The sequence below is a fragment of the Adiantum capillus-veneris genome, chromosome 16 (assembly GCF_014529385.1).
Source record: "Adiantum capillus-veneris isolate H3 chromosome 16, ASM1452938v2, whole genome shotgun sequence".
Lineage (NCBI taxonomy): Eukaryota > Viridiplantae > Streptophyta > Polypodiopsida > Polypodiales > Pteridaceae > Adiantum > Adiantum capillus-veneris.
Genome location: NC_140946.1, coordinates 100,868,563 through 100,882,643, shown reverse-complemented (window position 1 = coordinate 100,882,643; position 14,081 = coordinate 100,868,563). Strand labels below are relative to the sequence as shown.

Here is a 14,081-nt window from a genome sequence, read left to right as displayed (position 1 = left end):
ATTCTGTCTCCGGCTCCATTCCGCATAACTTGCAAATTCTGCTCTCAGGTGGGATTCCCCTAAATCTGCCAAATTCAATTTCCAGCTGGTGTGAGGATGTACGAATCTGACCAATAGCACATCTCAAACCATGAGACAGGTGGGTATCCATGTAGCTCGGGCGAATCACACATCCATCTTCAAATAGCTCTAGGAAGTTTTCTTTGTAGTCGGCCATCTTCGTGCCCAATTCTTGTGTAGGGTCTACCCATGTCCTCTTAGTATCTAACTGTATAAGATCCTGACGGATGATTTTATTAATCTCCGTTCGTGTAATTGCCAGTGATGGAGCCTCAAGAGAGTATTGGTAGGGGGGTAATCTTTCCATACTGAACCCGTGTCTCTGAAACCACGAAGACAGTTGCGCATACCAGCATGATGTATCCCCTTTCATTGCTAACTGTCGAGAGGATTCGAGGACCAATCTAGTATAGCGGCAATTATTTGTATCCCATAAACCATGTATAAAGGACATTGATCTGGTAAGAGCTTCAATTTCTATCGGAGGGGCAGCTAGTTCCGCTCGGATAATCGCATGTGGTACGGAGGCCTTGGCTCTAATCATTTGGGAAAGCATAGATACCAAAGGTCTCTCCATTGGCTTCCAATTATCCTGATCCATAGATGGTCCCCAAATCTGGACCCCATAAAGCATAGCCGAAGCCACCACAGTATGAAAGAGCCAAAGTTTTGTTCGTGGTTCCTGAAATTGCACTTGTGAACACATCCTCTCCAACCCTCCCAAGGCCGCAGAGGCTCTGGACAATCTAGCCTCCGTTGCTTTCTTAAGAGTAATCTTCGGTCCTGCAAATACCACACCAAGGTATGTGTATGCATGTGTGTACTCTACTGTATCATGGCCATATGCAAATGTAGGTGCCGATCTCCTAACCCACTGCGGTGTGGTGTTAAACACCATAACTTTGGCTTTACCCAAATTCACCGACAGTCCGCTGTCCTGCGCGAATTTATGTAATGCATCTAACTGCCTTTGCATTCCATCTGGTGATTCTGCTATCAATACAATATCATCTGCATACACCAACAAAGGGATCCATGACCCTGCAAGTTGAGCACCTCTGTCACCCTCTCTATCAATGTAATCTGATACCTCATCTATATACATACCAAATAAAGTAGGGGACAATGGACATCCCTGCTTTACTCCAACGGTGGAATGAACAATGTCGGAATCCCCTTCTGGAGTACGTCCATAACAAGTTACTGACCCATATAAGGCCATGATCCCCCAGATAATCTCTTTCGGGACCCCTAACTCTTGCATTCTGCGCATCAATCTGGCCCTTGGTACTATATCAAAAGCTTTCCGAAAATCCACAAAGCAACAATACATTCTTCTCCCGCTTGCTCTTCCTTCTTCAATAATGGCTCTGAGCGTAAGAATATGATCTAGAGTGGAATAACCCCTCCTGAATCCAGCTTGTCCTGTTGCCCTTATGCCCTCATTCTCTGCCCATCTACTCAGTTTTTGTTCCAGAATGGATGCGTACAATCGGGTCAATGTGTGACCCACCATAATGGTACGGTAGTTCCCGGGTATCATAGGATCCCCTGACTTGAAAATAGGTACGATAGTAGATAATTTCCAAGATTCAGGGAATCCTTCACACATGACCCGATTAAACCGACGAGCAAGGACTTCTGAAAGTAGATCCCTTGCATGGATCATGTTCTGCTACTAGACCCTCATGATCATATGCTCTTCTTGTCTTCATCTTATCAATGGCTTTTTCCACCATTTCCGTAGTAAAGAAAGTACTAGTAGCAGGGCATGGCTCTAGCGGATCTGGTAGTGGAGGTTGTCCAGATACCATATATAATGATGTTACATATTGACCCCAAATCTCAGGAGAAGTAATTGTCGGAGGCGATGAGTGCTCGTGAAATAAACGCCAGGCCTCATGTGAGTCCTGACTCAGGAAGAGCTGATATAAATCCTTCTCCAGTTTGGCTAAAAATGCCCTTTTCTTGCGACGTACTATACGCCGAAGAGCAATCCGAGACTGCTTATATGTGATGATCCCAAGTGTAAGCTCTTTCTGGACCTGGGTTCTCGTCTCTGTGCATTCCTCGTCGTACCAAGTGTTCTGAGGCATGTACCCAGATCCTCTCTTCTGATCAGGCTGAGCATGTGGGTATGCCTCTTGTGCTGCTCCATGTAGTATCTCTGTTATACAGTATATACTGGCTCGGCTGCCCACATCCTATTATAGATCTGTTCCGCATAGACTGAATCAGTCTCTGGTGTGAAAGTATATCTTGTGTGCGTCGTCTTCCTTGGTACTTGAGAGGCATTGTATTGGAAGGAGATTGATATGGTCAAGAGAGCATGATCCACTGCAATCCCAACCGGTCTGGGTCCCACCTTAAAGTCCTCGATACTAGAAATAAAGCTTGGTGAAGTCATGACATAATCCACTGTGCTGGCCCCATGCCTGTGCGGGAAGCATGTGAATCCCCCAGATAAAGGGAAATTCTCTAGACCATTAAGTATGGCCAAACCATGTGTAGTTGCCATCTCCATGAGATGTCTCCCGTATTCAGTGTGTTCTTTATCCTGTGAGTTTCTAGTAAGCCCCTCCTGTGATAAATCCACTTCTCTGAGCATTTCCTCAGAAGTATCATAGAATACTGCTTGAGAGTTGGCCGTTTTGGCATTAAAGTCTCCTAAGAGGACGATGTCTCCTTCTCTAGAGAACTCCCATTTGTCATTATTCAATATGGAGAAAGGGGACTGTCCTTTAGGTGAGGAGTAGACTGATGTACTTGGAGGGAAGTAGCATATAGCGATATATAGAAATCTACCTGTCTCGGCTTTCATTCTCACCCACATATACCTTGCTTGTTCATTTTTCCTGATAATCTGTAGTAGTGGTTTCAGCTCCTCTCTAAATAAGACTGCTACTCCTCCTGAACCCCGGCTACCTCGTAGAGATCTCTTGTCGGGTCGACCAGCTGTTTCCCATAAATACCCCTTCACATGTGGCATAAGCTGTCCCGGTATCTGGTGTGTCTCTGAGTAGAAAACTATGTCTCTGTCCTTGAAGTTGTCTTCAAAGGCACCTACATCTAGCCTATATGATCCATTACAATTCCACGTCGCTATCCGGAGCGTCGCCCCATAGGTCTCGCACCGTCATGATGAGCGCTTTTCCAGAACCACTACTTTCCCTCCTCGATTTTCCCTTTTTCTCTTGCTGCCCTGATCTCTGGCATCAACTCTTGCATGTGTGCCACTTGTGCCAATGTAAGGTCATCTCCCAGGAAAATACCGGTTTTCTTAAGAGTTGGCCTCTTCTTTAGAAATTCTTTCGTTATTTCTATATTCGGGAAGTGGAGAATAAGTGCCCTATCCTTTACGTTTCCCTTCTCATATGAGAGAGAGAGAGAGAGAGAGAGAGAGAGAGAGAGAGAGAGAGAGAGAGAGAGATGAAATGAAAAGAAATGAAATGTTAAACGTCTTCAAAAGGCCAGAATGACCTATGAGACCAAACTGATACAAAAGTGGTGAATCTGTTACAACTTACAATGTCTGGGTACCTTAGTACTAAAGTACTAAGTGTGAGTGTGAAAGTGTGAAAATAAATGTGAAAAACTAAATACAAAGTATTAAATAAACTTCTTAGGAGCATTCTGGGTGTCTGGCTAGAATGCTTCTAATCCTTTGTTGTAGTCTCCTCCGGTGAAGTGTGCTTCGGCATCTCGGTCATGGTCGTCTCGATTTCCTAAGCTCAATCGCCCTGTCAATGAGGGTGCCTTTGGTATGAATGTGGGTACTCCTTTGTGCTGGCTGCTAGCCTCTTGCTTCTCCTTCCACGCTTGCTTCTCTCGATCCGAAGAAATCTGTGATCTGCCTCTGAGGCTGTAGTGCTTTTTGTCTTCTCATTAGATTATCCCTGTGCCGATGTAGTTCCAGTAGGTACAAGCCTAAGCATCTTTGATCTTGGTATTGCATGACTCTATCTAGAGGTCCAAAGCCTTCTTTAAATAGGCAATGGAAACGCCCGCGTGGTGGAGTCTCGCTTCCAGACGCACTGGCCCCAAAGTTTTGCGTCCCTTCCATTATTTCTTTCTTGATTGATGATCACTGAAGTACAACCCCGGAGGGTCTCTTCTCTGTAGTGCTTCCAAGTGAACCTGCCAGAGAGGGAGCTTTAGCACTGCTTATTAAGGTTACATGGGCCCCTAAACTGGGCGCCAACCTGCCAGAGAGGGAGCTTTAGCACTGCTTATTAAGGTTGCATGGGCCCCTAAACTGGGCGCCTCCATAATACTTTTCATATACCAAAAGTTGTGCCCCAAAAGTTTCATCAGTAGGCAAGGTGTGGCTGATTTGGGTTGTTCGAGTTCAAGATGTACAGAGTTTTGTGTGAGAGCAGGCTGCTGCCCAGATTTGGAGAGGACTTTCCCGAGATAAGAAAAAAGAATATACAATGGGTACATCAAAGGATGAAAAGCGTTTGGAGGTTAAGGCTGAGAAGTGTGTGTGTTGGCTTACTTTAAAATATTGATTGTCATATTTTGATAAATAGAGGATTATTAGAGGTACGTTATGGATCTTCTTCATGTGAGAGGCACTGTATGAAGCTTTTCCTGTTTGTTATACTGCTCTGATTGGTATCTTGTTAATGCATCACTTGCACTCTATGCAGAGTTGACACCAGAACTGAGAGATTCGCTCCCACCCACGGATTCGAGATTTAGACCAGATGAGCGTGCTTTGGTACGTTTCCTCTCTTTGTCATAGGTTTCTTGATGTTGGTGGTTTGTAAAGCGTTGTAACATCCTTAGCGTATGATGAATTGTATGATTCGAGATTTAGACTAGATGAGCGTGCTTTGGTATGTTTCCTCTCTTTGTCATTAGTTTCTTGATGTTGGCGGTTTGTAAAGTGCCATAACATCCTTAGTGTATGATGAATTATATGCCATCTATTCTTGTGAAGGACTCGGTTTACTTTTTGAGTATAGCAGCTATCTCTGTGATCATAATTGGACAACAGGTGTGAGACAGCTCCCTACTGATTCATATTATCAAAGTACCTTAGGATGTAATGTGCGTACGGGGTTCATGCAGTCTTGCCAAGGCTCTCCCATCAGTGCTAGTTGGTTGTGGTGGAGGTTGGTAGAGTAGGTGGATAGCCGTCGAATTGTGGGAAACTATAATGTTTCTGTCAACCTGTATTGTAGAGAAAGCAAGCATCATGTTAAGGAGTACTTGCTAGACTCCACATATAGGGATACAAAAATTGTGTACCACCTACAGCCGACTACTAGATATAGGGGATGTATCTTCTCATGGGTTATGGACTATTTCAGTTTAAAATGCATATTCATGTAGCAACAGAAAGGGATTTGTGATATTTTTTACTTGTTTCACTATATTGTGTCATCAAGGCAACAATAATGATGGTTTTTGTGGATCTTCAGTTCTCAAATAATAAAAATTTTGCTCACATCCATGTAAAACGTGCATGCGGATTTCTCTTTACAAAATGAGGCTTCTCTCTGTGTTGACATTGAGCACCCACAGATTCCGCAAGCGCGAGTCTGGATGATTGTTGTGTCTATTATGTGATGGATAGGTAGCATGGCTTCGCAGGACAGCTCTTTTGTGTTTCTAGAGTTAAGATGTCGCTTCAAGTGTTTCATTGTTTTAGGAGAACAGGGGTTCAAGAAAGATGAATTTTTTTGCTCCAGTGAAGTTTTCCCTCACGGGTACATGTACGTCTTGCATTCTTCAGGAGGATGGGGATTTGGAAAAGGCTACTCCTGAGAAAATTCGCCTTGAAGAGAAGCAGCGTGAAGCTGCAAGAAGGCGAAGGGAGCATGGAGAAGAGTGGACATGCATGTGGTTTCAGCAAGTGAGTTTATGCAAAGTGAGCTTGATTGAAATCTAGTGCCTCTGATGCTTTTCTAACAAGAAAAATGGGTTTTGCAGAGGGTTCCAGGTGTGTCGCAGGTAAAGACTGCCGGGGAGACGGATGAGGAGCCGACATGGGTTTTTAATGGCGAGTATTGGAGAGCGCGTGAGAAGCAGGACTGGCGAAGATGCCCGGATATCATGTAGCAAAGTTTGGACGGTAAAACCTTCAGAGCTTCCTCTGCACGGCAAGTGTACATATGGATGAAATTGGTATACCCTTTGTAACCTTTTCCTGTACAGGCCCATTCTCAAAAAGCAGCCTATATTATGAACTCATAATCCCATTCATTTGCATGCCCCCTCAATTGATGAGGGATTTATTTTGAGGCCCCAAAGTGAGGGCCTTCGACAATAATTGCACCCAGAGCTATAGCGTAAGCACTTGTATTCTGGGCAAGGAGCAAATCCTCTTCATACTTACAGCCTGTGCCTTAAGGAGGGCCAAGGAACCCCCCTCGAGGAGGATGTCATTCAGCAATTGATTGATTCCACTTTTACAAGAAATAAATGTTGCAATTGTGATCCAATTGTGCTTTCCGTTGTTGTTTCTCCTCCATTGAAGTTTGGATCTTGAGATGCATATGGAAATGTGTGCATTGTCATTGTGATTAAGAAGATGAAGCGAGAGATGCGTACATTCTTTTGTGTGCGTGTGTATTTTTAGCTTGTGAAGGGTTCCTCCAATCTAATATTCCATGGGTTCATAGAACACCTGCAAACAATCAGTATGTGTGTTGGGTTGAATGGACAATCCACGAGACCCAAGAGTGCTACTATAGGCCTAAATAGAAAGTTGCATCTTGGAAAAACTGTAATTTCTTTGTAATTTTGAGATTAACCTGAAAATCTTCAAGACCGCAATTTCTTTCATTCACTTACAAAAATGGTTTCACTTGTTTTAGAATGCCCATGTTATTTTTTACGGAGTTTTTCAGCACCTTTTCGGCATTATGAAGGCCAGAGTTATGTCTTTGTTCCATTTCTTTTCCTTAATGCTTTGAGGCACCATCCATCTATCCCTTTAATTCCTAAAATTCCCATAACACACTTGCACTTTATTTACCCAGATTGTTTCCATTCTCACATAATTGATTCTTTGCAATACTATGAATACATAAACCTGTTCTAGAAAGAATTTAACCAGTGGACCAGAAATTTGGCATTTGCATGGATTTTTTTTTTTTCTTGTGTCCAAAAGATCCTTGAAAATCCTCATTCTAACAAATCGAATCATCAGAACATGATTGTTTTATTAGTAGTTGTAAATTGGCATGTAATGAGGGGTATTTTTAGAATTTGGGCAAAATCCAAGGAGATACTGTGAATTTTGTTAAAATTGAAGGGCATATTGGGAAGATCTGTCTATGTTTGAGGAACATTTTGGAAATTAAAAAAAAAAGGGTATTTTTGGAATTTCCATGAATTTGAGGGGTATTTTGGTAATCTTCCCTACTACATTTTGTTCAATTATTCACAAAGTACAAACAAGCACCTTGAATAAAGGCGACCGAACTCTTCTCACAAGGAGTTTAGGACAAATTCTCACAATATTTCCCACATTGTGACTTATCTCAACATCATGAGCTTCTGTGAGGGAGGCGTCGCATACCTAGCTAGGTATGCGGTGCCTCTTGAGTAGAAGCTCATGATGTTATGCATTATATGAAAACACAGAAAAAGACTCCGTTTTCCTACATGAGAAAATTTCTAAATCTTCTTGTGTCTGAAGTGGCATATATAAAAGTTGTAATTTTACAATCCTTTTTGGCTCTCTAAATGAAGCTAACTAATACACTCCCCCAAAATCGTGACTAATTATAACTCATGGACAATTTTGTTTCTTTTATTTGCTTTTTGAGTGCCAAGGGTCCTCTAATAAACATTAAACTTGTCATTCGACTTTCTTTTGTTTTAGAATGCTTGTACGAGACCTCACTTCACCTTTTTTTCCTTCCTTTTTTTTTGGGAGGGAGGGGGGAGGAGGGAATATATGAGAGCCTTGAATGAACCCCAAGTGGTGGGATTGACGTCACTGGACAGAGGCACAATTTTACATTTTATGTCCGAGTCATTTTTGCATGGCGTAGTTCACTTGAGTACAAAGTGCAGTGGCTTGCATTACATGTTGCGTAAGTCCAGCATGCCCTCCACTTCCTCCATAGACCTCCACTCTCGTGCCCCTCTCCCACAAGAAGTTTTGGACAAATTCTCACAATAATTCCCACATTGTGACTTACCTCAACATCATGAGCTTCTGTGAGGGAGGCATCGCATGCCTAGCTAGGTACGATTGGGGGTAGGGGCATGCTAGCTAGGTACGATTGGGGGTAGGGGCATGCTAGCTAGGTACGATTGGGGGTAGGGGACCGCCGGCTCGGTGAGGGGGCCGGTGGTCCCCTGCCCCCAATCGTACCTAGCTAAGTATGCGGTGCCCCTCTCGAGTAGAAGCTTATGATGTTATTCATTGTATGAAAAACACTGGAAAAGACTCCATTTTCCTACATGAGAAAAATTCTAAATCTTCTTGTGTCCTCTCGTTGTGTATGCACTAAGCACCCCCCCCCCCCCCCCCCTCCCTTCCTTCCCCTTCTTCCTCCCGGCATGAAGAATCCCTAACTAACAAGCTACACGTACAAGGAATTTCTATTGACTTTGACTATTACCCTTGCCGTGTCTGCATCCTCTAATCCTGACTATGGCCAATGGCCTCTTGACAAACTATCCTTTACCGTCATTGCTTTGACACATTAACCCAGATTCTTCCATGCCTTTCTTTGACCACCCCCTCAACCTCAACCCTTTCTCATCATTTGCTCCAACCATTGAATCTTCTTCATATTCCACCTAATTTGCCTTTTTGCCCTTTCTCTCTCTCTCTCTCTCTCTCTCTCTCTCTCTCTCTCTCTCTCTCTCTCTCTCACACACACACACACACACACACACACACACACACACACACACACACACACACACACACACAAAGGGGTGGAAAAAGAAAAAGATTTATTTTTGCACCTTCTTGAGCATGAGGAGAGAGAGAATCCACTTAGATTTCCCTTTCTCTGATTTTATGAAAATTGTGCATGCATACTCATACTCAATTTGGCTAATTTAGAGCCATCACTTTTGAATCAAAGTGCAACCTACTTGCTATTAGCGACTTTTTTGTGCAATGGATCAAAGCGTGTAGTAAGCAGATACAGCTCTAGAGCAGACCGGCTGATAAGGTGACGAGGGCTCCTAGTGTAGCAAAGGTTAACTTAATAGTGTAAGTGTACTGGTAAAAAGATGGCCCTCTTCTTAAAAATTCAAAGTTAATATTTTGGAAACGGGAGAAAAAAGTAGTCTTCACTAAATCCGTCACAACTTGCTCATCTAAGGTCTAATTGCAAAAGATTTTAATAAAAATTTAGCTCTTCTTGAGCTCTACAACTTTGTAGAAATGGCCAAAAGCTAATTCTGAGTTTATAGAGGTCATCTGATGGGATTATCAAAGACTGTCAAAAATTTCAGGAACCTCCACTTGTATCCATATACTACTATGTTGTAGAGCTTTTTCCTATGAAGCTAACAAGCAAATGCCCTATGGATTCCATTCCTTTTCTTTGAAATAAACTTGCATTTATTATTCATGGATGCTTGAAAGAAGTGGAGAATGATATATGATGATCAAGGAAGCCGCTAAGTTGTTTGGATCATGGAGATCTTAACCTCCACAATCCTATGTATACTCAAGCTTCTCTTTGTTGCAAAGATCTCCAAGAGCATGAGAATGAAAAGCCTTTTAAGATGAGGGAGGGGGGACCGGGGGGAGGGGCTTTTATAAAATCCGGCCCTCAATACTATGTCGTCTCATGTTTTTTGTTATAAGCATGCTAGTTTGAATATGTATGTGAAAATAATGCTTGGTTATGCACCCAAAAGTGCAACCTATGCTGAGGTGAGTCTATGCCTAAATCAATCTAAATCTAAAATGGGTTTCATATAGCAAGTTACTTGTGTGAAAATCAGCTACCTAACCATTAGCACTACCTAAGAGGTAACTTTATACCAATAAGAAGGTTGAAGTAATCTCTAACTCCATCGGTGTCGGGATTCAGGTTAACAAAATCAATATGGAGAATGGTTCTAAGAAGCCTTCTGAAATGTAACAATAAAATAACAAGCTTGATTACTTTGAGCTTTACTACATGGTAGAGCTCTCTTTAATAAATTCAAGTTGCTAGGGTGCAAAAGAAAACCTTTCGTAAATGCTTTTTAATAGACTCTCACAAAACATTGTGTCTTGGCCAATAAGCAAGCAACTTTAGCTTGTTAGTTGTCTCATTGATTAAATTGGAACCTTGAAAGGACCATATCACCTTTTTACCAGCTTGGCATAGTACTTTTGATGACCGATTTCTCCCAACCAACTTCTGATCGTAGCATACCTTATACGAACTTTGGGAATCTAGGATAAACCCAATCCTTTTCTTTTTTTTGAACTAGACATTGTGTCTATACTCACCAGCAACAATATTTTGCTTTTGTTGTGGATCTTTATAGCTTCCTTGATCTTGGGCTTTGTGTCTATTGTACTAGAATTTTTGACATACTATGCATTGCTGTACATACTCTTGAATGTCATGTCACATAGTGGGCCAATTTAAATAAGTTTTTATTGCTTGAGTTGTGGCTTGCATTTTACAGTGCCTTGCGTAAAAAGATGCATGTGTTTTGTACATAAGCTTCTCACCCAAATTCTTTGTTATGCATAGTCATGTACCATGCAATAAAAATCCATCCTTTAGTGAGAAAGGTTTATAGGTTTTGTTATTCTCTAGGTCAATCATAATAGTTACTTAGTCTACTTAAATCAAGTAAGTCCTTTGGTTGTGGTCACTTATTTATTACTCTAAATTTGTTAAGATCTATTGGGGTAAAGGCGACGTGCCTTTGCCCAGGGCTAAACATCTAGTGTCCGGATGTCCACTCCCCATACTTTTCTTGTTAGTTGTACATATACAAACTAATAAGAAGCTCCTCTTTTGAAGACTGCTCCACCCACATAGCACTGTGTTCTTCTTCCCCCCTTCCCCGCACGCACGCACACACGTATCTGCATCGCATGTCATAGCATGTAGGATCCACCACTAGATAATGGCAAGCAAACATCTCCTACACCTATAATGTCAAATGATAAACCATCGACATAGTGTACACGACCAAAGGTCCCACTAGAAAAAGTGTTGAACCTCTCATGATATGGTGTGACATGGAAACTGCATCCTCATCTAGCAACCAACAGGGAGGAGTGCCACCTCTCGGAGGAACGCTAAAGGTAACCGTGACATCATTGTCATTGGCATATGAAGCCACCGCTCTAGCATGTGTCAAAACCGTCTCTACATCATACATCGCTGTCGTTGCCTCATACATCGAAAGCAAGGACGCCTGCCCTTTGCGTATCAACTCTAAATTGTCACACATATCCGTCTTTAAACTGACAAAACCTATCAAATTGAAGAGTAAAAACTCGATCACTGTCAAAGTGGGAGTCAAGCTTGACCTATGTCAGAAGAAGGTAGAGCTGATGTCGAGGCTACGTCAGAGAAGAGCCAAACAACTCTCTCTTGCTCTTGCTATGTCAAAGCCGAGAAGTACATGCCAATGCCGTCTTTCGCCATTGGACGAAAGTTGCTAGTCCATTCTCTGACGTCACAGCCGAGGAAAAGATGGTCTTTGGAGCCAATCTGCTTCGGATATGTTGAGAAGAGAGTCGAAAGGAGAAAGCACGGTAGTCAATTCCGTCGATGCCAGAACCGAGCCGAGAGCTGATGTCACACTCTCTCTCTCTCTCTCTCTCTCTCTCTCCCCCTTGTATGCCGATGTCGGCAAAGGGAGAAGATGCCGAGGTGAAAAGACTTGCCAAAAAACACTGTCGATGTGGCTGCCGAAACATCGAAAAAATAAATGTTACGCTCTTTCTCACTCTACCGATTCTTTCTTTGCTTCTGGCTCCTTGTAGATAGCGCTATCTCACAAAATTTTCCAGCGGTGCTTCAATCATACATTAGTGTTGCTTTATTTTGCTTGCTTTAATTTTCTACCTCAGAGCTACTCTATAGCACTCATGCCCAAGCTCTGCTTGGTTTGTGAAACTTCGAAGCCCTACCAGCACTACCAAGCTGCCCACTCTAGCCCTTTGGTGAGTTGCTCACCTCCAAAGGGCTTGCAATGCTCACAAATCTGCTGTTCGTTACCTTGCTTGATTTTGTTGCTCATTGTTTGCTCTCGATTCCTACTTGTTCGATGCTCTCCAAATGTCCAACAGCGCTACTGTACCTTCTGTTCAGTGCTGCTAAAAAAGTCAAATGCTCACTTTCCTGCTATAGCGCTACCTGTTGCTCAATTTCTAGCGCTACATTCAAGCATTAATTTCATGAGCTCCAATGCTCAGATATTCTTGCTGCAGAACTTGAAGACTGCCGAAGGCTCTGTCCCGCGGATGGCTTTTGAGCGCTCTTGATTTCAAAAACTTTGAACTTTTTAACGGCTACCATTGCTGCCACATCAGCAGCAGCGCTCGAATTTTATCATCGCTAATGCTCTGCTTGCTCAATTTCCTACTGTAGAGTTCCATGTTGGTTGATTGTTTGCCCGAATTGTTGCTCACAATCAATCCTTCCTATGCTTGCAAAGATCTCAAAACCTCCAAACCAAGCTCCGAGTTGGGAGATCTCCACATGCCAGGAGCTTCGAGCTCCACCAATCTCTTTCAATTTGCCTTTTCCTTGCCGGATCAAGCCAAACTTGATCCTCAAGCTCCCATTGTTGCCGACATAATCAACGAGCTGTCGCTGTGAGGCCGTCCGTGGCTCTGATACCAATTGAAAGAGTGAGCGTGTGTGCTATGTTTCTTAATTGAGCTCAACTGAGAAAGAGCTTGATCTCAATGAGACAGTTAGCAGATTATCAGAGTCATGTACTACTTAGAGAGAATTCTTTCCAGATGCATTGCGGATAGTTAGTGATTGCCAAGGGAGCCCACAGTGGCTCGGTATATCTTATGCATGTATTTGAGGTGCGAGATGACACAGTCTTGGTTTGTTGCTAGCATGTGATGAGCGAGAGACGAGATGTATCTCCTTGGCTAGTGAGCTCTAGTATGCTCAGGAGACAGAGCATGTAACTATGCAGGATATGCAAGTAGACTATGTAGAGGCAAAGGTGGAACAGGATTTCTCCAGTGAGACACAACAAGTGTTGTCAAAGTCTGTGCAGACATAGGTAGAACGGGTCTGCTCCCTAGAGGCACATATAGAGATGGCGGACATGGAGTTCTTTGATATGCTCATGCTAGAGACTCATGAGTTGATGCTAGGACACATAGTTCCGCTAATGGATGAGAGAGACATAGCCATCCCAGTCTTGGTGATGATACATCCATACATGATGGGTAGTCTCGATGATGTAATGTATGCAGATAGCACTGAGGAGGCTAGTACAACTAGGCTTGCACAGTTTTTGTCATCGTTTAGGTGTCTCATGTATGACCTACTAGTGTCGAGGCCCGACCTAGCAGCTAAAGTGGGAGCATTTGCAGTAGGGATTGTCATTCATATGATGACTAATACTAGCATAATGCATTGTGGAGCTATGCAAACCATACATAATTGTCTGCGAGATTCGCATGCATGCTCTAGCATGGATACGCATGCTTGCCTATCACTAGAGATGATACGGTTGTATGTAGATCGTGTGAGCGATCTAGTGGGCATAGGTTGAGAGATTCTCTCACTTGTTTTCTTTTACATACTAGTAGTTTAGCCAGTAGGACCCACTTATTGGCACATTTTCTTTTAAGTGGGAGGTGAGCGATCTAGTGGGCATAGGTTGAGAGATTCTCTCACTTGTTTTCTTTTACATACTAGTAGTTTTCTTTTACATACTAGAAGTTTAGCCAGTAGGACCCACTTATTGGCACATTTTCTTTTAAGTGGGAGGTTGTTGGGGTAAAGGCACGTCGCCTTTGTTCGTGGCCAGACATTCGATGCCTAGCCGTCCACTGCCCACACTTTCCTTATTAGTTGTATGCATATAAACTAATAAACAGC

The 14,081-nt window shown here is 42.8% G+C and overlaps 1 protein-coding gene across 4 annotated transcripts in view; it reads left to right on the top strand.

The window, feature by feature from the left end:
- LOC147439542 (uncharacterized) overlaps positions 1 to 6,512 on the top strand; it is a 93,525-nt gene extending 87,013 nt beyond the window's left edge. For all 4 annotated transcript variants that reach the window (XM_086485364.1, XM_086485363.1, XM_086485366.1 and 1 more), the window contains 3 exons: positions 4,713 to 4,783; positions 5,804 to 5,923; positions 6,001 to 6,512. In XM_086485364.1, coding sequence (XP_086341490.1) covers positions 4,713 to 4,783; positions 5,804 to 5,923; positions 6,001 to 6,129 — 320 coding nt within the window. In that variant the 3' untranslated portion in view covers positions 6,130 to 6,512. The remainder of the gene's footprint in view (positions 1 to 4,712; positions 4,784 to 5,803; positions 5,924 to 6,000) is intronic.
- Positions 6,513 to 14,081: the final 7,569 nt, after the last annotated feature.